The sequence below is a fragment of the Corvus cornix genome, chromosome 1A (genome assembly GCF_000738735.6).
Source record: "Corvus cornix cornix isolate S_Up_H32 chromosome 1A, ASM73873v5, whole genome shotgun sequence".
NCBI classification, from domain to species: Eukaryota; Metazoa; Chordata; class Aves; order Passeriformes; family Corvidae; genus Corvus; species Corvus cornix.
Window position 1 is genome coordinate 12,731,381 of NC_047057.1, and position 24,036 is coordinate 12,755,416.

The window sequence follows — 24,036 nt, forward strand, 5'->3', positions numbered from 1 at the left end:
GTTGTTTTATTTTATAGTCAAGCAACAGATATTTAGTGACTTGCCCAAAGGAAGCTGGAAACAGCAAAGCATGGAAGAAATCTCAAATTACTCTACTTCTCTAAACCTGTGCAACTCAATGACACTATTGTAGCACTAATAGGGCATTTTAAAAAGCAAACAGCACCAAAACATTAAAATCAATTACCTTCTCCATCCTAAGAGAACCTACACCAAAGATTATTTTCCCTAGAAGATAAAAAGGAGCTGATGAAATAATCAGTGCAACCAACTGCTGCTCAAATAACCCAGGATGCACAAGCTGTTCACAAGAAAACTCTAAGCATAAGATACCTGGTGTTCTATTTTTGCTGGCAGTCAGGACTTTGACAGACTTCCAGCTGTAATTTAAATTTCAGTCCAGTTATCAGCCCATCCTGCATGTATTTGTACTTTTCTGGAAAATGTACTTTTCAGTAAGGCAGGAACATTTGCTTTCCATATAAAAATTTCTGTACTGCCAGTTTTCAAGATGAAGGTAAAACTGAAATAGAATAAATCAACATCAGCTGTCCAATTTTAATCTGCCAACACAAAGCTACCTGACCCCTTATTTTTCACTAGCACATGGTCTCTTTTGGCTTTGTCAATGTAAGTGCTATATTTCAAAAAGAAATAAGTTTGGATATGCTTTCAAAGTATTATCACTAACAAAATTTACTCTTCACACCTAGAAACAGCCCTCACCTTTAATACAGTTGTATATATACACGTGAATTTTAGCAAGAATTTAAGAACATTATTGGGAAATTGCTCTGATAAACCGATAAGAGTTATTTCTATGTATAGCTATTAATGCATTATCCTACTCCGTATTTCGTATTAGTGTTTTACAATAAAACAGTAGATCAAAATTTTTGGTTTCTAAAAACAACTTAATTATTCTTCAATTGTACAACTGTCAGATGAAGACCTGAAGTGCTTTGGTTGCATTGTATTTTAGTGAACACAGACAAAATACAGATATTTATATAACACTTCTTCATAAGCATCTCAGCTCAAACAAAAACCTATCTTTTGCAGCACAACAGCAGCATGAAGAAACTCAACCCAGTGTTCTTTGCCTCACTGTGTTACGCAATTTCCTTGATCACCATTTATATTTTAAATGACTACTAGCAACTATACGGTTTATTTCAATTCTTTTTAATTTGATGGTAATACCCAGGACAAAAGCAGACCATACTAAGCAGAACATATCCTTCTACCACAGTAGCTGACCACTGAAGCAACCAGGAAACAAATAAAAATGGGGCAAAGGAAAAAGAGATAAGACACCAGTCTGTAACTGAGAATACTTGACCCCACACTCTCATTCTCACCACATACCCAAAGGCTCCACAACTAACGTCAAGAGATGGATGAATGGGATGAAAAGTGCTTGCACACTTCTCCCTGGAAGGACGCTTTCTAGTGAAAGCATATTTCAGTAAATTCACATTTACTGACAGTCACCTTCTATACTCCTCTCCTAGAAGGTGAGAGCTGGTGAAAAGTACCTTAATCTCATCTGCTGAAGACTGAAGGCACATCATCAAAATCAATGTATAATTAAGCTCTCTAGAGCAAGAACTGTCTTTCTGGCAATATGACATCATGAACAATGAGGTCTGCTACTGGGCTCCAAAACACAATGAGCACATACATAAATCCAGCCGTAACAGTAAATGAAAGCACAGTAATATAATAAGCTGCTAAAATGCCTAATATAATTAGCAAGGATAACTCAGTTTAGCTCAACTCTAAAATCAAATGTATTTACAGACCCAAAATTTACCCCGAGAACAAGTCAGTTATATTTCACTTCATCTCCTTTTCCACCTCCCCCCTTTTGTTTTTTTAAAAGAAGCATTTGAAGGCGAAGCTTCACAACCTTTGCCAAAAACAAGGTTAATACCTGGCCAAAAGATGATTACATGAACAAGAGAAGCATCTCCATGACCTCATGCTTCCCACAAGAAAACAGAAATCAGCTTTTTCATGACACTGACAATTTCTCTTTACCAATCTAGAACAAAAAAATATTTCTTTTAAGCTTCAGTTACTACAAATGTTTTCAGTAAACTCTAGTTTTTAAGTAAACTATCTCCAGTTATACCAGACTATGACAGGATACATGTGACTTCTTTTTTAATTTTGCACTGTGTTTAGAAAAGCTAAGTTACTTTCACTCCAGAGAGTGCCTTACACACTGCACTTCTCCTTGCATATACATATATTTTAGTCTTTCTAGTTTGTAAATGTGAAGTAAGATTAACTAGAAAAATCCAGCACCAAATGCTTACTTATTTCAGTAGAATATTTTTAATGAGAATGCCATGTTCTTAAAAGGATATGAATTCCATTCATTCCAGAAATTTTGAAGTCATCAATTAGCTGTACAACCATATCCTTGTTGGGATCATTAGGGTCACTTTCACGAACCTAAACCAAGAACGCAAACACTGACATTTTAGGAAAAAAATCACTTTAAAATACTAATTAGTTAGATTTCCACATAAACAGTATTTTGGAGCTTCAGAAAACATGGTAACACATAACAAGCCAGATGTTTAGAGGAGAATATGTAAAAAAAAAAAAAATCTAAAACCAATTCTCTGTGTTCTTTTTAATCCATTATTACTGTTATTATTGTTATTGAACACTGTATTGCAATAGTGATACTTACACATTTGAGCAACTTTATTTCATCCAAGGCTGTCTCTGTATAATGCTGGGCACTTTTTACAACTTTCATTGCAACAAACCTTTTTCCCCTTGAAAAGAAAAGATACATTTTCAACACATATGCTGAGCTAAAACAAACATACTTTGAAGGTTGGGAAATTTTAAATAGACTATTTCATAGTCTAATGCATCCTGACAGAAAATGCTGAAATTACACTTAACAACAAGTTTTAGCAATACTGTTAACAGCCTAATTTATTGAGTATTTTGTCTCCTTGATGCTAATGTTTCTAAAAGAGGAATCTGCTTACACATTTTATCATTTAATGAAGGTAATTACATTTTTTCATTAAAGATACAACAGAAATAAAAATATTAGCTTATTCTTGCATGCTCACGGCAACATGCAAATTCAATAAACAAAGCTAATTTGTCAAAGAAAATAGAATTACATTTATTTCTGAGAGCTTTGATAAACTACACCGCTAATCAAGAGCTAAATAAGACTGTAGGCATCTTTCTGCACAAAATGATAGTAAACAGTTACATAACTTTATCATGCACATAAAACAAAAGTTACTGCAAACAAAAGACAGTAACATATTACGAAAAAAGTATATGGAAATAAATAGTTTTCTTACTGCATATCCCAGCATAGCCACACTGTAGAGAAGTGTCCCCATCCTAACTTTCTAATAACATGATACCGGCCATTGAAAAGATCACCAATTTTCACTGGATGATAGCCTCCTTTCATGAAAAATAAGTAGAAAAAAGAATATTTAGAAAACAAACAATAATTTTCAGGTTTTCAAGTAATTCTCTCATAGTACAAATGTTCCTCTTCAAATTGTCCTGTACTATAAATAGGAAATCTAAAGAAAACTTTAATGTTAAAAATTCTGCCTTGCTTGGCCTGGAAGGAAAAAAATCATGTCCTGTAACTACTGTAGAGTTTATTCACCCTTCTCTCTTATGGCTTTTATTTATGGTAATATTACCATCTGTTCTCTATTTCCTCAGGCTTATCTTCCACTTCAGAGACAGGACAGAAAATATCTACATTATTTCTTTATCATATTTGAAGCCTCTCCAGTCAACGTATTTTGGATGATTGCAGAATCTCAGCAGAGATTGTTTTAATTCCCATTTGCTTTCTAGTAATAAAAGCAGCAATAAAATACTTCCTGAGAAAATGTTATGAACAATGCAGGATTTATTGATACTCTTCTACTTGGCTCCTGACCCACAGTAGCAATGCCTTTTTCTCATCTCTGAAGGTTTTACAGTGAGGAGGAAGAAGAGAAAGCAGGCAGCTCTGGGCTTTGTCCAAACTGCTTTTTCATTACCAAAGTCTGCAGTCCAAACTTACACTGCTACACAGGTTCTCCACAACTCCATTAGGCAGAAAAGCCAACAGGAGAGGGCAAGCTGAAGCTCAGGTTTCTAGGAGGTGTAATGAAGCCTTTTATTTCCTTTGTATTTTAGGAGACATTCCTACTCCTAGTTAAACACAGGGAAGACAATGAACACCCAAGATTTTTATTCAGACCTTAACACACCAACAGTAACATCCACAATTCTACCTAAATTGCAAACAATAAAGCTGCACCATGCAACCCTCCAGGACATCACCAGCAGCAGACTCAGAGCAGCTTTCAAGGAATCACTTCTTTGTCCCTTTCTGGTCCTTCACAATGTCATGGCCAACTGTCCTTTGGCAGGACCCTCAGTTATTGAATCATTAAAACCTCAGACTACTTCTGTAAGTTGCTGTATCTGTTTTGAATCCCCTGAAAATCTTGTTAGAACTGGTTAAGACAATAACGTGAATTTATAACTTAATTCCTTGGATTTAAAACAGGGACTTCTCTCTTATCTCCTTTTATCTGTGGGAACAATGATGTCCAATCTGGATATATTTATATTCTTTCTTTTGTTAATAACATCTTCTGCCTTAACAGAAGTTCAACAGTTTTTTTATGAACTCTCTTATGCTGCCAGAGCAGATTAATAAAGTTAACACAACTGTGCAACAGAATTATAAAGATTACATACTCAGGAGAAGCTTAAATGACATGTTGTGTTAGATGTTGGTATGTCTAACAAACTCTAAAACACACACAGCTTTGCTACATATGTGCTAAGGTGTAACTGCAAGCTTAGCAAACAGCAGACCCTTCCCTTGGGGAAGACCTCCCCACCCCTCCCATCACTGGGAAGGAAATGTTCCTGAAAGCTGCCAGGACAACTCACCCATCAAACTAAAATGATACTTTCATTTCCACTCCCGAGTTGTGCCAACCTCAGTAAGGATGCCCACACTGCCAAGCAGGAACTCCTTATTTCCAAATCAAAAACCAGATCACTTTTGGAACCCCTGATGGGATTTACTCTCAAGGAGAGAAGGGGGGACATGGACTTACTGAGAGTAAGGGCTGTCTATTATACTGTCCATTTACAAAAAGCAACAGTATCAGCCACATATGAATCCCAAGTCTATTGCAGCTTCATTATTATAGAAATTTTGCTGAATAAATGCAAATACATGAATCTGTACTAATACAAAAACTAAAAACAAAACTAAATTTTATTTTGTCTATTTAAGCATCCTTCTAGTAACAGCTGATGGAGATGTTTAACAATCTGGATAAATATGATCATTATTTAAGACAGTTATTGACTGGTTCAAAACAAACAAACAAAAATATAATTACTTGGCAATTTTTTTTCCCGCAAAATTCTATGCAAGATGATGAAGTCATAGATGCCAGAGGAAACTTAAGAGAACATACAGGAATTCTACCTTTCCATTACTAAAAAGGTTTGCATTTGTTAAGTGAATCAAATCTGATGACCTGCAAAATTTATATGAGACTTCTACACAATACACCATCACAGATAAAAATATATTCCTATAAATAGTTTAGGCAAACAAGTGCCTTTTAAGTCTGACTCTACAAATAGCTTTTGGCATACTTGTGTTTCAAAGGGTCAAAAATAATCAAAAACTTGTGATAGTTTCTTCCCATCACAGACAGAAAACAGCAGAGGGGAAATAAGAGAAAGACTCCAAAGTTAATAAACTGGGGATTGAGAAGTTATTTTAGTAAATTCTACGTGTTGGAAGCATAACAATACTATATATGTAAAAACCATGTTATTTTGGTCCCTACACCACTGTCATAACTAATTATAGCAATACATCAGCATATGTGACAGATGCCAACAGTGGTAGCATATATAGCATACAAGTATATATATTTCACAAGATACTTTCCACTGTCCTGAGTCACAACAGGAGCAGTTTTGGAAATAATCTGTTACCACTCCTCTACATGTTATTCTCTGATTATTCATATCAGCAACATATGCGTGTACACGTTGTGGACAACCAGGTAACAACCCACTTAGTTATGTGTATTTTAAAAACGGTGTCATGCCATGATTAATGTAACCATTTAGTCGTCCATGGTAACAAAAGTATTTCTAAATATTAGTAACAAGAAAGCATCCATGCAAAATTAACAAGCTGATAAAAATTATGTGCTTTTGGAAGAACAATACTGGCATTTGAAAATATACAATGTATAAGTGGCACTGCTGATAATGTAACCAAAAAAAAAAAAACAACCAAACCCTGTTGTACTATTCACTGCAGCACACACAGAAAAAAAAGTGTCTCTCACAGCTAGCTAGCTACATGCATGCAAGAAAGAGGGTCAGAAAAATGAGTTCATTATTCCTGAATGTCTCCTGAATGTGTTGGTAATTGTAGCTGGCTCGTTCTATCTTTGTATAGGGAATTATTCCCTTTGTGAACTGGATGAATGGGAGACATCTCCAGGGGGCAAAGAAGATGATCAGAGAAGCAAAAAATTCCAATTACACCCATGGCACAACACACTGTTGAAAAAAATCTCCAAGTGTTTCAAGGCTTTTCAGAGAAGAAGAAAATCTAGCTTTATAAGGTACCCCTTGAAAAAATCATTCAGTTGGACTATTGGTATTTCTATTCCTTAAACAAATAAATATTTGAAAAGCCTGTTATGCAAATTAAGTGACACAAATGGAAGTAATGTCACAGATTTAAACAGGCCCTGGAGGAACCCCCCAGGGAACAGAAGTTAGTCTGCTTTTCACAGACGGCTGTTAGTCAGTCTCTTTCACATCAGGTGCTAATACAAATTGATCCATTTTCCTCATTAAAAAATACTACTATGACTATTTACTAATCATGATGTAATGTGGTCAAGATGCAACCCAGCACACAGTAACATACCTTAAAAATAAAATCAGTAACAAAAATACTCAGGAAGTACAGCTAAGAGGCCTTATGTTGAATTCCTGAAAAAAATAGTTATATACTCGTCATCAAAATTTCCCTCCTATGAAATTTCAGATTGGGGTTGAGAAGAGATAAGTATGCTCTGTGCCTCAGTCAAAAATCCTGGAAGACTGCCATTTTGAAGACCAAGTTAGGAATAAAAGAGACACTCCAGTAATAAATAGTAATTTCCAAATCTTTGTCTTCCATTTTGTAAATACAGATTAGGCTACCCAAAACAGAAAAGGATATTCAAGCTAAAAAAAAAAATCTCTCAAAAAAATGGAAAATGTATCTAAATGCCATTCCTGGAGTTCTTTACCAAATAACTTATTCATTCCCTATATAGAATATAAAACATATAAACAAATCCCAATGTGGTCATGGAATTCAGATCCTTATGGTGACCTTCCCTTCAGTTCCACATCAGCAGACTGAAAGAAGGAAATGCACTGCTCAGTCTTACAGGAAATTAGGGTCACAAAATAAGTAAATCCTCTACTGAAGCAAAAAAGCACTGCTCTTGTAGAAACAAGTAATGATCACGACATCCAAATGGACCAAATCTTGAACCATCTTTAATATACTTTCAAAAATTCAAAGCCTCGGGATCAGAAGAATTCAGAAGAACCTGTATGCATACAGGAGTTCCCTTTAACTTTCCAGGAAGCCTGCAAGTATTTTTAACGTAACACGTAGTTTATTTTAAAAGTATACAGATCTCACTACTGACCTGCTCCAGTTAAACAGGTAACTCATAAGCAGGCTCTCAACTTAGACTATTTTTTTGTTTTGTGATCTAGCTTCTGCAGATGGTGACTTTTGCAAGAGATATTGGAAAACAGACAACAATGGATTGTTTGAAATTAAATGCAGCCCTTACTTCGGGAAAGAATTAAGTGAGAGCTTTGAAATGCTTAATCTCAAGGAAATATGGATGTTTACAAGTACACAGATGTTTAAACAAATCCTTATTCACTGATGGAAGATGTTAAGGACACTGAAAGAGTTATCTTAAGGAACAAATGTGTTTTAACAAAATAATAAAAAACCAAAATACCGGAGCATGGTTTAGCAACATGTTTTTCTTTGCCCTGCCACAGACTTCGACATTTAGTTTGAGTTCATTCTTTAGCTTTCACTACTGGCATTTCTAAGCCACTTATACATTTGAAATATAATATACTAATAAAACTCCTTACACCAAAATGAAACAGTCACTTTCCATTGTTAAATCTAAAAACATTAAACACTTGTTCCAGGCTGGGAAGGGGAATTCTTAAAATAGCACATTCCCAGGCTTATACAGAAACTTCTGATAAAACAACATTATCATATTTGACACAGGAAGTGTTTCTTGGTATGAGGAATACAGAATAACAGATATAGTCAGTGTCCATACAGTGCTTTTTGACTATTCAAAAATACTAATCTGAAGTGATAGAACTCTGATGTAAGTATATTTGTATTCTTGAAATCTACTACAATAGATAACCCACAGTTGATAAAACTGTTATATATAATTTTTTATGTAAGTACAGTGTACATTCTACCCTAATGGGAACAGACTTGCAACTTTAGCAGTGACATTAAAAAAAACTTAAGTATTGACACGGCTGTACTGCAGTCATGCTTTTACACATTTAACAGTATTTTAAAACTGAATATAACCAATACAAAAATTAAGGAAATTGAGTTAAAATGAAGATGTAGAGAGCCTCAGACAATGCTGAGAGCTGTGGAAGACACCATGTGGAAAAGAAGCATGTAACACCTTAAGCTAGTGCAAGTGTGAGAAGAAAGGAAACAAAAAGATACAGTTTAAAAAATAATTTTAGGTAATGCTGTTAAAGGCACCAAGGCATTTTAGAACCTTTTGGAGTGTGAGAGGGGTTGTTTGTCTTGGTTTGGGTGTTTTTGTTTCTCTTACAACTCACATCAATCAAGGGAAGTTTATTCTCTATTCTTCTAACTAGGACATCAGGAAGAATACAGGGATGAAGTACTTCCATATTTATTGAAAAATGTATAAAGAAGCTGTGGCTAAGTGAAAAATTAAAGCTGAAGACAATTATGCGTCGGGACCTGAAATGAAGAGTTGTTCCTAGTTCTTGTATAAGCAAATTCCATAATTAAAGATCAGCTCTTTAAAAATCCCTCAAGAACAAGAGCCAAGACTGGCATGACAGCGTTTACCTCACCGCCAGTGGTGAATTGCACACACCTTTACAGTAATCTGCAGGATCCTCTTGCTCCTCATCGTCGGACCCTAAAATCTCTTCCTCTGGCTCAGGCGGGGCGGGCTCCGGCAGGGGCGGAGGCGGGGGTGGGGGTGGAGGCGGAGGTGCAGAGGGAGCTTTCTGCTGAGGCTCTGGCCTGGAAATGGGAGAGAGAGCACACTTAGTAAAGAGCCTAGCCTCATCACTAGGGTAGCCCAGCCCTTCGGGGGGGATGAAAAACCAGTGGGAAATAAAAAATGAAAAAAAACCCGTGAAGCATCTCCATTCTCATTGTCACCTTTTGTATCTCCCTTGGTACACTAGGGAGGCATGGACAGAGAGGAACCTGGCCAAACCAAGAGCAGGTCTCAAGTGAAAGAGCTTGCAAAAGATACATGAAATACATAATCAGATACAGACAAGCTTTTGAAATTCCTGATGAGCAAATGAGATGTTAGACCCATCTTCTTGAGCACAACTGGGAAGTATTTTTTCAAAAAATATCAAGTTATTCAGAAGCTCCTGCCTGCTAGCTGCAGTAGGAAGGATCTCATGAATAGACAGCAAGAAACAATCTTCTAGAGACACTGACCCAAATCTTAATGCACTTCTCATTCTGTAGCTGCTGCCAACACTATGGAAAGCTGTATCAGTATACAAAATACTGAAAACATCTATTAGAAAGTAAGAGAAAAAAACTGATCTTCCTAGGTAGTCTACGATTCTCATTCCAGAGCATATCACACGCTTTAATATGCACTAATTAATTAAAAAAACCAAAACAAAATCACCAAAGCCTGACACCACCAATCAAGAGATGGGTTTTTTCCTTGTTTTGCAGCTCCAATTTAAAAAAAAAAAACAACCAAAGTGAAATATATTTTATATCCTGTTCCAAAGAAAGCCATACTAGGTACAACTATGAACTACTCACATTTCAAAATCGAGCATTTTCAACAGACTTAAGTTCAGGGTTGAAGTGATATGACCTCTTTGTCATATAACTAAGAAAGCCTTCCCCAAACAGGCTGGTGCTGTTATTTTTTGTATTCATACCTCTTACAAATAAAAAGTATATACTTTCCAAATACAATTTCAAAGTAACTAAAAGCATTTGTGCCATCAAAAGCTGCTATAACTTACATTTATATCTATTTCAAATTAACCACATCTAAAAAACACCATATTAACAGTATTTTATCCTTCATGTCATAAAAAACCCAGAAATCTGTAATTTGCTGATGTTTCAGAATTAAGATCCGAATACTTCCTTGATCATGAGTAAAAACTGTACTTATGTTTATCCCACTTCTAAGTCCCCTTCCTCATAATTTCTTTTTCTTCTTACACACTGCAATTGTTCAAGACAGACAGAGCACTTGGTGTCAAAGAGAACATGGTTGGTCAGAAACAAATTCCAATGGCAACATTCACCACCTGCACAGCAGCTGCTGTTACGCCTTTGCTTTATAGGACATCACTGCAAGCTGCATGGAATACCAAATTTATCTGCCTGCTACCCCTTTCAGATAATAAAATTCTTCAATCAATAAATGGTCAGATTTTAAAAGGAGTATTTTGAACTAATTTATCAATGATTTAAGTTACGATGAGAAATCTAACGAAGTAAATAAATTTATGTAATTTTTAACCACATGAAACTAGACAGAATAGAAGAGAAAGAAGGGATCCATTTGTAGGAGAAACAATAAATATATTTGCAATGCTCCTACTTAAATTATGTTGGTTGTTTGCCTCCCTCTTTCATTTCTGGCTCCCTACAGAAGTCTTTATCTGGTACACTGAGAGGAAAGTAAACTGCAAATGCAAGGTGCAGCAAATCCTCTGACCAGCTAATCTTACCACAAACCAGATTACTGGCCCTCCTGGTTTCATGAACCAGCCAGGTTTCAGAGTGTCAGCAAGCTGACAGCTCCCACACCTGACCTGAAAGCTTTAATCCAACAAACCATCATACATATAAGGATCTACATTACAAACCCTGAAACTTCATCTGCTAGGCACAGGACCATTTTGGATACACAGATCAAGAGCTATGAACTCTTAAAAATTAAAAACCAATGGTTGGACTTGATGGCCTTAAAAGTATTCTCCAGCCTAAATGATTCTACAAGCAGCAAAAAAGAACACATAGTGAAATAGTGTGCACTTCATCAATATATCTGAAAGCAGCATGCCAGGAACAGAGGCACATCCATCAGTGCCTGGACTCCTTATTTTGGATGGTACCATCATCTTCCTTTGTTCTGACCACAAGTTTCCATGTTACTATTTTGGTCACATGAAATGGTACAACTATAGAAAGCCCAGGGTAGGGTAGGGAAATGCAATATGGGGGTATAAGTTCAAAAATTCGTTGAAATTGTGCTGATTTTGGTTTTTAAAATGACAACTACTTGCTCTATTTCTTTACATGACAGATTTTAAAGAGAATCAGAAGCATTTCAGGAATTGAGATTCACACATTTTGTCAGTCATTTTCAAATAAATATTAAGCCATTCCAAGAATCTCCCTCTGAGAGAGACAGAAGTATCCAGCACAGGATTTCAAAAAAACCACAAGATAAATTTATTCCTAGGGAAACAGGTTAAGAAAACAGGGTTGGCTCTGAGTCTTTCTCAAGCTACTGTATTTGATTTTGGTTTGAAAAGGGTTATTTTTCCTGTCTTCAATCCCAGTTGATTTTTATATTCAGGACTGCTTTCTTACTGTCCTTTGTGGACACCAGGAAGAAAGGAAGAATACTACCTTATTTCCTTCTGGATTTATGATTTTTATCTGCAAATAACAAAACACTGCTTTAAACTGAGGAAGATCTTTGATTTGTCCATTTAGCTTTGCTTGCACCTTTTGGAGCAATCAAATATTAGTACAGAAACATGAGGGAAGGAAAGCAACATGCTGAGTTACATCAGTCTGACTGCTAATTCTGCATTTTTGGCAACTTTTTCCTCTAGTTTAGAATTCTTAGCAAGAGATTCTTGTTGTTCTTTAGTTTTGTTCACTTTTACTTTTCTAGGGTATATGTAGAGATCAAGCCTTCAACACTTCACTTGACAGCTTAAATTCTGCCTACAGGTTGAGTAACTCATCCTGGCATCCCCAATCCAGCTCTTCTGCCAATTCACAGTTCCACAGTGTTAGGAAGGACATCAGTGAGAGAACTCCAATGTTGCTATTTCTTAGTAGGCCTTTTATCGAATTGCAAAGATAAGTCATGATGAATGCTTTAACAACATCTTCATTTGCAATTTATGGCATGAATATACAGTTTATTCAGCTTAGATTTCATTTTTTCCAGTATAGTCTGCTAAAATGTAAATTATTTTTCTTTTGAGTAGATTTTCAAACATCACTGGCATTAAAAAACCCAACCATTTAGAAAGCTGTGACTCACCAACATGTCTGTAATCTCCATTTCCTTTTCAGAAATATAATTGTCAAATACTATCATAACATCAAGAGCTATTCAACAACCATTATTTCAAGTTATTACTCTTTCTTACTCCTAAAATGCTTTGTAATAATGTGCATTATGTAGCACATGCATGCAGAGATAAATACTAAACCTGCTTTTCTTTTTTCTGAAGTAATCACTTGGTACTCTGTGGTCTACCACTATTAGGTTGCTCATCACCATCCAAGCATAAACACTTAATTAACAGAAGAAGACGACACACCATTCTAGAGTCTCAGTATTTTGTCAGCAGGTATGCCCAGAACTGACCATCTCCACAGGCTACAATGACAAACCTTATAATTGTATTGAAAGAAACACTACAAACAATTAGCAAACACTAGCCAGCATTTTTTGTCTTTTAATTACTGCCTTTTCTGTGGACAAAAATAAATTTACAGCAAAGTCCAATAAAAACACAATTAAAACCTATTTTTAAATTGCTGTTAGAGGGAATACTTAGGAAAAGACAAAAGAAAAGCTGAAGTATTTCTCCTCTGCAGTGAACTTGAAGCAAAATACGTCAAAACCCTGCATGGAGTCTCACAAAAAAACCAACTGCCCACTGTTATGAAACACAACATTTCCGACAACTTAATTTTATTATTCTCCCTCATGGACATGTTGCTTCATGCTCCCACTGGGTAACAGCCAACAGTAAAAGCAATCTCCTTAACATTCAGACCTTAAAATGCTGAGAAAATTATACTATGAGAAATCCAGAAAAATCCATTCATTTTTTTGCTGTTGTTGATGTTGTGGGTTCATTTGTTATTCTTCTGTTCTGAAAAAGGTAAAACAAGAGCAGTGAGAGTGATTAAAATCACAAAATGCCTTCCATATGGGAAGCATCTGAACATACCAGAACTCTTCAGCCAGGAAAACAAGACGGAAGAGTGCTACAAAATCTTGAGAGATACAGAGAAAGCCAATAGGAAATGGCTGTCCACTGCCTCATCCCACACAAATTGGGCCAAGGTGACAGAAAATGCAAAAAAAAAAAAATTACTCATGCAATATGATGTTAAAAACTAAAGCGAACTTTTTTCCCTTTGATATCACGCATAAGAAAAGTTAGTTAAGTTCAAATAGGGCTCAAAAAAACTCAAGGAAGAAAAATCAACTGATGGCTAACCCAGGAGCGCCTTTGGCTCGTGAAGCCCAGCAGCCTGAGACCGCTGGATGCAGAACAGTATTCAGCACACTGGGGCCCAAACCCTGCACTCCTCCCCAGGCAACTGCTCCTGGCCAGAGGGAATGTAGGTGCACCTTGGGTCTGTCCTTGTGCAGTCACCTCATCTTTTCCTCAACAAATGAATCATTTCCATTACTCAAAACCAAAGCAGACTTCAGGCCTCTTTATCCAAAACCCTCATAGACACAAAGTATGTTTTTATTATGAAGTAGTGGATAAGAATGTCTTGCAGGCAAGACTGCTATAGAACAAGACTACCTGAGGAAATCCTCATGTTCTCATGGGGAATAGGAATGCAACAGCAGGAGTCCTTCACTATGAACACTGTACTGCACACATGGTGACTACTAAAACCTGCACCCGATTCTCCTAACTTTAGGAAAGCATTTTTCAGAAGGAAACAGACTGTGCCAAATGAAAAAAAATTGTGAGACAGAAATTGGTCAGATTAAGCTAAGAACTACCTCAATCTGAGGGGAAAACAAAACTTTCCCTAAGATTTTCAGATGAACACAACCAAAGACTTTTTTTTGCTAACAGAAAATGCAATTAAAATTAGGTTAAATAACTTCTTCATATACCTAATAAAATAAAATATGGAATAAACTATATTCTAACAATGTTACGAACCTTCTGACACGTCCACAGAGGTTCTACAGGGAATTTCACTCTGAAGAGGTAAAAAGAGGAAGCAAGGGGGAGAGTGAGCATCAGAAGACTTACGCTGTAAGCCTCCTAAGAGATGGGAGCTTTATGAAATCTACTAGTGTGTGTGGGTCCATCTGGAAGGAGCTCCAGCTATGCTTCTGTCCAGCTCCAGAAGGCAATAGCTTTCGTGCTCCTGGGAAAGGCTCTCAACGTTCTGTAGAGTTAAAAGTCTGAAATCTTTATACACAAATTTCTTACAGCTGTTATTAATTCCTTAGAGACTCAGCTATTTGGATCTCTTTCTCATTTGTTCAAATGGTGTCTGCTTTATGAGCTGAATTCTTGCCTGCTCTTTTTTCCCAAATGCAAATTTAGCTTAATTAGACAGGTGCCTTCTAACACTGAGCTCTTTGAACCGGAGGCAGCCTTAAATGGAGGCTTTCTAAAAAAATCCACATACATAAAACAAAGAACAAAAACCATAAAAAATATCAAAATAACTCTGAAGTTATCACTCAATGAACAAAATTATGTCGCATGTTTTAAGTAAGATTTTAAGTGGATTGTAATTCAGAATATTTTTAAATTTTAATAGTTATGATAAATCATTTGTAATTTAATCATTATTTTTAATTATGCCAGAGGTCATCTTACTGCTTTCAGAAAGAAAGTCTACAAACCCAGAAGGAAACAGGGCATAAGGTGATGTGTTTTTACCTAACTCCAAGAAACTGTTGATGTGAACTCCCAGGGACAGCTTTGCTTTGTATGAAAAGCGCTATTTGTGTTCTTACTGTGGTACAAAACTGTACTACAATCTCCAATTCTAGCAAATTTATGCATAAAAAGAGAGTGCTGGTATGTCATAAGCATTAAGCAGTTTCTACATCTGGTCATTATCAAACAAAATTATCATTCCTCCTGGGACTGTTAACATTCCTTCCAAAGATACTATCCTACCATCAAACATTAACAGAAGCACCAGTAAAAATCCATCCCGGAACGGAGCAGGTTGAGACACAGTAGCTTTCATAACCTCAAACAGAAACACAGAATGAATTTTTCATTCCCATCTTGCTTACTAGTCTTTTGGAGGCCACCTTGGGCACACTCAAAGTCCAAGTGAAATGCCAAGGAACACTGCCTTCTTCCGTTCAAAACAACAGCTACTATAAATAAATGCCATTTCACGCAGCAAGTACTGCAGTTTTACCACGTCACCACCCCAGCCCAGCATCACAGGAAGAGCACATCACCATGGGCAGAGCTGAAGGGAGCCAGTAGCAGCCTACCATTACATCAAATCACACCTAGGATGAAGAAGTAAAGTCTGCCAAGCTGAGGAGGCAACTCTTATGGCCTTTCTCTGACACAGTTACAGCAAGTTTCCAGAAGTAACTGGTTTCAAGCTCTGAAAGTCAGTCCCAAATGAAGTTTTGCTGTCAAACAAATGCAATTCTGTTAAACTGTTACTAAGACAGTCAACCAGAAGCCAAATCTACCCAGAAAGCCTCAGGCTTAATTGGACTTGCCAAAGTCATGTGTTTTCTTCCTCAAATACTGCTTTTCCCGCAGAGTTGTATTTTCCAGACGAGTCATTCATTACAGACTTGCAAAGAGAAAAAGTCAACAGTTAATTAAAAAATAAAGACCCACCTGGCAGCACAAAAAGAAAATATATGAATAGATACTCAGCACCTTACCTGTATTTCTGGTCACCAGTAAAGTGTTATAAAGGCTGAGAATGTTAAAATCATAGAATACCTTGAGTTGGAAGGAACCAACTAGCATCATCAAATCCAACTCCTGGTCCTTCAGAGCCCCAGAAATCACATCATGTGCCGGAACATTTCATCCAAATGATTCTTAACACTGTCAGGCTTGGTGCTGGGACCATTTCCATGGGGTTCCAGTGCCCAACCACTATCTGGGTGAAGAACTTTTTCCTAATATCCAACCTAAACCTCCCTTGACTCACTTCACGCCACTTCCTCAAGTCCTGTCACTGATCACGAGAGTGAAGAGATCAGTAACACACCTTCTGCAGAAGAGGTGACTATCAGACCCAGCTTCACAGAGAAGCATCACGCACTGGGCAACCTGACACCTAAAGAGCTACACCTACCATCAGGTTTGTCTGGATGGAGGTCCCTGTCACAGGTGTGACTCCATGCAGTGACTCCAGCAGCTACAGGGGAATGAGCTCTGAGGCATGACCAGACCAACCCTGAGCAAGAGTTCACTACTGAGACTGGGGATCAGGGTGCCTCTTTGTGCCCTTCTGCACCAACTACTGAGTCTGTCCACTGCCTCTGTTAGCAGCTCCCAGATGTCACGGTCTGGTGCCTGGGTTACATGTACTTGATTCTTTCACTCTGCCAGTGGAATGGCCTCCTATGGAGAGGAGCCTTTCTTCATGCCCTATTTGCCTACTGTGGTTGCTTGCACTCACTAGGGGCTACATTTCATAAGCATGGAGGTGGTTATACTGCATTTCCATCTCCCACCGCTGCTCTGGCAACACCCAAGTCTCATCAGTAAGTCCCACAAGAGCTTTTGGCTGCTACAAATTAAGAAATTCCAAAGCTTTTGGCTACCACAAATTAAGAAATTCCAAAGAGCCAAAGAGGAGAAACAGACACCTGTCATAAATCCATGTACCATGGACTAATCAACAGAGAATTCAGTTCCTTATATGTGCATCCTAACATGTCAAAATAAAACCTCCACCTAAAGTACGTCAGACATGGAATACCACTCCAAAGCAAAGATAAAAAATTAGTTAAAAAATAAACTAATCTCATAAACCACACATGAAGCTTCACCTTCTTCAAATCCTCTTGCAACAAGAGTCTCTTCTCATGCTGCACAGCTTCTTCCTCTATCTATGTGCAGGAACCTCCACTTCTGACCAACAGGATTACCTGACAGAAAACACTGGCAGACAGTGACAGAAATGGACGCTATTTTGACTTCTTTTTCCTCTCACTATGGCCGCATGATGGATTACTTTTAACAGAATGACTCACAAGTGTATAAATGGAAATCAATTTTTTACTTTCTTTCTGGCATGTTATGTTGTAGTATTTAATTTCTGCCTTTCTCTTTGGCATGTTAAATTATAGTGTCTCTAGTCTTTTTATTAATAAGATATATTCAGAAAACATGCTGTTGTTGCTTCAGTATCCTACAGTTGCCACTAGCAACAAATTTACAAGTTTTGAAGGAGAGGGGGAAGAAGCACCCTCTGCTCTCCAACAGCCCTAACTGACCCTGGAGTAGTTAGCAGATTTAACTTGATTTGGCACCAAAACCACTTAAGTAACTGGCCCTTTGAGGTCAAATATGGACTGAAATATGAACTCATAACTAAATTACAAAATACGGGATTTAGTCTTTATCACAGGACAGTAACTCCTTCAAGGAAGTATATATTCCATTTTTATGTTATAAACCATATGAAGATAACTGAAGACAAATGAAGCAAAATGAGCTGAAGTAAACCAATAAATGCAGTGTTTCACACCCTTCTTTACCTATTTAACGGCCTAGTAGAAAAGATTTCAGAGGAACAGTAAAATTGTAACCCTTCACTTAATATCAAATGCAGTCAAGCAGCAGAGTACCTCTTGCCTTCGGTTGGCTGTTTCTTCCTGACCCCTAAAGCACCCTGGTAAAATGTAATCCTGACTTCATGTGATCATCTCAGTGCAAAAATGCATTTTTCATGTCCATGTTTACTTAATGTTTAAAAGACCCATTCATCCTGTTAAGTGCGAATGCATCATACTCTGGATTATGTCTGGGAACTCAGTTCTTCAGGCAATGAGAAAAGGGACGGAATAAGGTTGCATGACTAAGTCAGCAATTAGAAGAACCTCTCTGTCTCCAGCAAATACAAACATTCACTGCAGTGATAAATTCTGAATGCACCAGTTGGAACTCTGATAACTAACTTCTCCTTGTTAACCTTGGTTTCAACAAGCTGAAACAAGCATCTTACATGAACTCTTTACATTAACAATCATAACTCCTTTTCACTAACAGGCTTTCTTAAATAAAGAATTCATCTCAATCCTTCAAAAAACACACAACTCCTCTCCCAAAACTTCCAAATTCCAGTAGCATTTCCTCTATAAAACAAGAGTTTTAATAAATCTCTTCGCAATTCCTACTAGCATTTTATGAAAGTACCCAGCTTGCACTGCAGTATCAGTAAAACTGATAAAAGAAAGCTAAATATGCAACTCAAAACATTTTAACTTAATTATTAGACAAAATTTGGAAAAATGCCTATCATGCAAAAACGTTTTGCTAGTGTTCAATAGTCAGTTATATTCTTCCATTTTGGTACATGTGGTCATAAGTACAATATATGAAATGTCTGCTTTGAGTTTCTCTCTGTATATTGCTCATTCATGTTAAATTAAGCATTGATTTTCCTAACAGAAGTAAGTAAAAGCAGCAAAAAGATTGCCAAGTCCAGCTGCAGTCAAAAGCAAGCAAATGGAAAAATCACAGATATGTTTTTCACAAAAACTCATTCTCACCAACACAGATAAATAACAAGCAGCTGGTTTTAGCTTCATGACCATTTAATCTTTCTGTCTTCTTGTCTTCATAGAGGCAGTAACAATTGTTACTCTTCAGACACATGAAAACACACTCTTATTTGCATAACTTTGATAAACTGATCTTTAGGAAAGCAGTTACTTAAGCTCCTTGGGTTAAAAAGTATCTTTTTTTAAGTGCCTAGATCTCTGATATTCTTTTTTGTTGCTGTTAGTTTACTTTTCATACTTCTTAATGCAAAACTTAAGTTGATCTCTTGTCCAACAACCTCATAGAACATGGTATATTTTATTTATTTTTTGCAGATGTTGTTTCCAAAAGCCACTGCATTCAGCATGCTCTCCTGTCACATTCCCCCAATGAAGAGGTCATCATTCTCAGTCTCTAAGGCTCCTCCATGAGCCCTTTGACTTTCCAGATGTTTCCAGGGAAATGCCTTTCTATCCCTTATGCCCATCAACCATTTGTCTTGGGGGCTGTAGAAGCAATTTTAGAGCCTTCTATTATTTTTACAGCTTGCAAGTGAAGGACCTTTCATTTGACTGGATCTTCAACAAGCAAGCAGCCACTCAGCAGTTAGGAAAGTCACCCCAGTATTACAGAGCACCGTCCAGCTGGCTTGAATGAGGCAATTTTGGATACTAAATACTGTGACAATTCCTGTTGAGATTTTCAGAATCCATTTTGTGTCAGCAAGCCTGAGAATAAGGGTTATCAGACCATCTGACTCATCCCAGCCTTGGCATGCTTTACGTCACAGCATGGATGCTGGATGACTCACTTACTGGAATATTCCTACTTCCAACAGCAAAAGAGAGTCTCATCCATGGTGGAAAAGCATTCAAGGAATCCCAGCTGTTGTGATATCCCAGATGAACTGTCTCCTTTGTAGAGAAAATGCAACTCTTCAAGAGGCACCTGCCTCTGCGAGTGAGATCTTTCCATATCCTGTGCCTTGCTACCAGAACGCTGTGCCTGAAGCTTCCTCCACCAGGGCAGTAAACTCTACAGCTCAGGAAAAGAAGCTCACCTTGTAAAGCTAAATTCTGGACCCAGTTTACAACAGGAAGTGGACAGCAACTATTATTTCCACGAGGCTACAGCCTCCAGTTCACTTCTTTTCCAGGGGTAACCTTATCTCAGGGTTTCTCGGAAGGACAATGGTGCCTGCTGCACCTGATCCCACACAGAGCTGTCTGAAAAAGTGAACAACTTTTCTATTCTAGGTTTCAAAAGTCAAATGAGCAGGATGATTGGCAAGGCACAATGAAGATGAGAAACACCGTGGTGCTGAGTTCTAATGGCAGTAAAGGACCCTGATAGCATGACTTCAAACCCATGACATTTACAAGCAGAAACTGAGGTCCAAGGAACATGGCAAGCTTACTGCTATCGAAAATGTAAATGTTTAGGGTTTATGTTGGTGACACAGCTTCTGATCTGACTGGTGCTAAAACTATGACACACTACATGTTGGTGATGTGCCACTGCCATGACTTTCACTGAGACAGTGTCAAAGGCAGTTAAAGTGTTCTTTGCCACTGGCTCAGTAACAAGCCTCAGAGAAGTCTTCAAGCTATGTAGACTCTCAGTAATAATGAATAGAAAAGAGCTGAAGGAAACTCTGAGTTGAATCACTGTGTTTCAGAAGACAAAGCTAAGAACTGGAAGCATAGAAGGTTCATCTCCCCTTAAGTACACATAGTTACTGCAGAGGCAAAGTTGGTTTTCTCCTCCTAAACGAGGATGCGTATATGCGGTCAGTGCCACTGTGCACACAGGCTATCACTGAGAGTTATGATTTGCTAAGCCTCTGAAAACATGATAGCTGAAGCACAGGCTGATTGTAGGATGGGATGGAGATATTCCACTATAAAATGAGACATCCTTAAATCATCAGTGTGACAAGGCAGCCAAGCCTTGGACAGCTGTAAAATCGAGCTTAATCCTGATTGATAGTGTGGGTGCCAGACATAGGAAGAGGCTAATATTCTTCCACGAACATTTTATCTACTTGGATTTCTACAAGAGTCCTAGCTAGGGTAAATCAGTTCCCTTTTAGACATTTGATGAATTGTTGCTAGGCAACATCAGACACAGACTAACTGTATAGTGCCAGGGTTGGGAAAGAAAGATGATGATTCATAGGGATGAAAAGAGCCCTTCACACTTCTAAAGAATACTGCTTCCAGTTCAGTTCATCTTCTCAGAACATCCCACTTCCCTGAGGTGGAGCAAGAACTTTGCGTGTAGGAGGAATACAGAAAGTCGAAGAGATCGTAGAACCATTCAGGTCAGAGAAGATCTTTAAGGTCATCATGTCCAACCATTAACCCAGCACTGTCAAGTCCACCACTAACTCAGGTCCCTAAGTGCCACATCTACACATCTTTTAGACACCTCCAGGGTTGGTGACTCAACCACCCACTCAACAGTCAAGATGAGCAAAGCTTCACCCTAGTCACATCAAAACTGCAGGCTTAAGAACTCCCTGCCCTTAATGAGTCCCACTACTAAGTACCGCTGAAGGATAACAGAGGGCTGAAAGAACAAACAAGCAAGGACTATCTTTTGGAAATACAGAAATAGTAAAGAAAACTAGAGTGAAAGGACTACCATGAAAAAAAAGAACAGCATTTTTCTTTAAGTCTGCAAAGACCTTTGTGAAAATGATTTGAAAGGATTTCAGAAGGTGAAAACTAGAATGAAAAGGCTAGGAGACTATGCCTCAGTCTGTTTTGCCCATTTTGCCTCAGTACAAAACCTCCTTTGTCTTCAGTACATACATACGTCTCCTTGCTATTTCCATGCAAATATAGCAGTTATAATTGTGTATATATTGAACAGTGGCTTTCTGTAATGTTAGATAAAACTAAAAATTTATTTTCTATTGCAAACAGCAAACAATAGGTTTCAATTTCTATTATTAGATGTATCTACTTATCCAACAAATTTATAAAAGTTGCTAGATGCTTTTGTGCCTTGAAATACATTTCCTGTCTAAAAATGTAGGTCTGCATCTCTTCCCTTGCATAAAAATACCAACCACAGCACAGCATCAGCCTTTCTCCCAGTGCCACTGTGTTGCCATGGAAACTGGACCTGATTTCGACTGCCAACATAGCTTCCATGTAAGCAGGAAATGAGCTTAAGTAATATTTATATAATATGCAACAGAGAACATATATACAACATTCAGATTTCATTGGAGGCCTCCAGACTGGCTGAAGCAGCTTTAAGTATTCTCAGACAGTTTCTATCACACATACAAAGTACATTTTTATTACTAGCCTCAAAAGCACAGCATAGGAAATGCACATGTATGTGGAATTCAGTATATTCCTTTCTCCTTGCTTTTAATCAAAAAGACAGACAAGCTCCATACTTCATCAGTAAATAAAATCATGTGTTCTTCAATTGCCCTGTGAAAAAACTAGAAGTTAATTTATTCCTTTAAGGGCCTTACTCTAAAAAAGGCATGATAGGAGACTATGAAGGCTACTTTGTGTAACACAATCTGAAACAAAGGAAAGCCAACCTAACCTTCAGCATTCCCCTTCTTTTAATAGGATGGCATGTCTTTCTTCTCTTTCCCCCCACCCCCTTTAAAAAAATTTCCTGCTAAAATATTGCCATAAAAACACTGCCCCACAATTCTGGTGGGGGTTTGGTGTCAGTTTTTTCCTCTGAACACAAACTGTGTTATGTCCACAAGCATAGAAGGGATCTCTGGAGATCATCTGGTCCAACATCCTTGCTGCTCCAGCCAAACCACCTAGAGTCAGCTGTCCAGAACCATCTCCAGATGGCTTACTTGGAATATCTCCAAGGATGGAGATTCTACCACCTCTCTCATGGGCAACCAACCCATGCTGGTGCTCATCTTTCAGCACCAGGCATGAGATCAGGAGACACTGTCAAACTTCTAAACAGCAAACAACCCACTAAATGATGCCCAAAATACATTTTCAATACCAAAACAACTTTATTAGGCAGCTTACTGTAAAACGACTAACACAAAATACCTTTCAAGACTATTTAAAGGGGTGGTAAATGCTGCCAAGACTTTCACGTAGAAGTAAAAAAACTAAGTCTAATTTCTCTCACCACTCTTAGACTCTCTTAGAACACTGTTTCAAAGGTAACATGTTTTGAAAAGAACTACTGCTCTTAAGCAATTTTTTTTTTTTTTTGTCTGGATGTATTTATTACTAGAAATATCAGAGTGGGAGACACAGAGGCTACACATACTCTCCACGTGCAGACAACATGAGAAAGACTCAAAAGCTGATTCAAATCCTTGATCTGCACAATCAGAAACGTAATTTTTACCTCAAGTAGCTAGTTCTTCCCTATACCATAAAGCCAATACCCAAAATCTATTACTAGAGTCAAGTCTTACCATCTTTCTCACCTTTATCGTCTTTCTTCCAAACAAAATGCTTTAAAATTGCAAACATTAACTGGAATGAATTATCTTGAGGGCAGAAATCCCATAAAAAGGAGCAGACCCAGGAACTTGAGTACAATGTTATTAAAAAGGCTATTCTAGGTCAGTTCAGTGATCTAGACAGACCAATAACCTATATTCAGAAAAACAGCTACATGCAGATGTCAAAGGAAAAGCATAAGAGCAAACTAAGCACACAGGGATCCTTCCTCCCATAAGCAGTTTCATGGTCTCCAGAAAATAGCAGCTCAGAGGCCACCAGATGGGATTCCTGTGTATTTAGTAACTCCCACCTGATGTTTACTCTGCAAATCTATCCAGTTCCCCTCTGAGCAAATGGAAACTTCTAACATCCATCTCGCATGGCATGGAATTTCAGAGCACAAGTACTTACACCTTTTCCAAAAGATCATGACCTTGTGTTTGCTCTGTATCTGCCA

General features: G+C 37.6%; 1 protein-coding gene across 4 annotated transcripts in view; it reads right to left on the reverse strand.

Moving 5' to 3' along the window:
• The window catches only part of SRPK2 (SRSF protein kinase 2), a 134,957-nt gene that overhangs the window by 34,205 nt on the left and 76,716 nt on the right, over nt 1-24,036 (reverse strand). For all 4 annotated transcript variants that reach the window (XM_039570250.1, XM_039570249.1, XM_039570247.1 and 1 more), the window contains 4 exons: nt 9,258-9,409; nt 3,348-3,456; nt 2,708-2,795; nt 2,376-2,463 (listed from right to left, as the gene is read on the reverse strand). In XM_039570250.1, the coding sequence (XP_039426184.1) occupies nt 2,376-2,463; nt 2,708-2,795; nt 3,348-3,456; nt 9,258-9,409 (437 nt within the window). The remainder of the gene's footprint in view (nt 1-2,375; nt 2,464-2,707; nt 2,796-3,347; nt 3,457-9,257; nt 9,410-24,036) is intronic.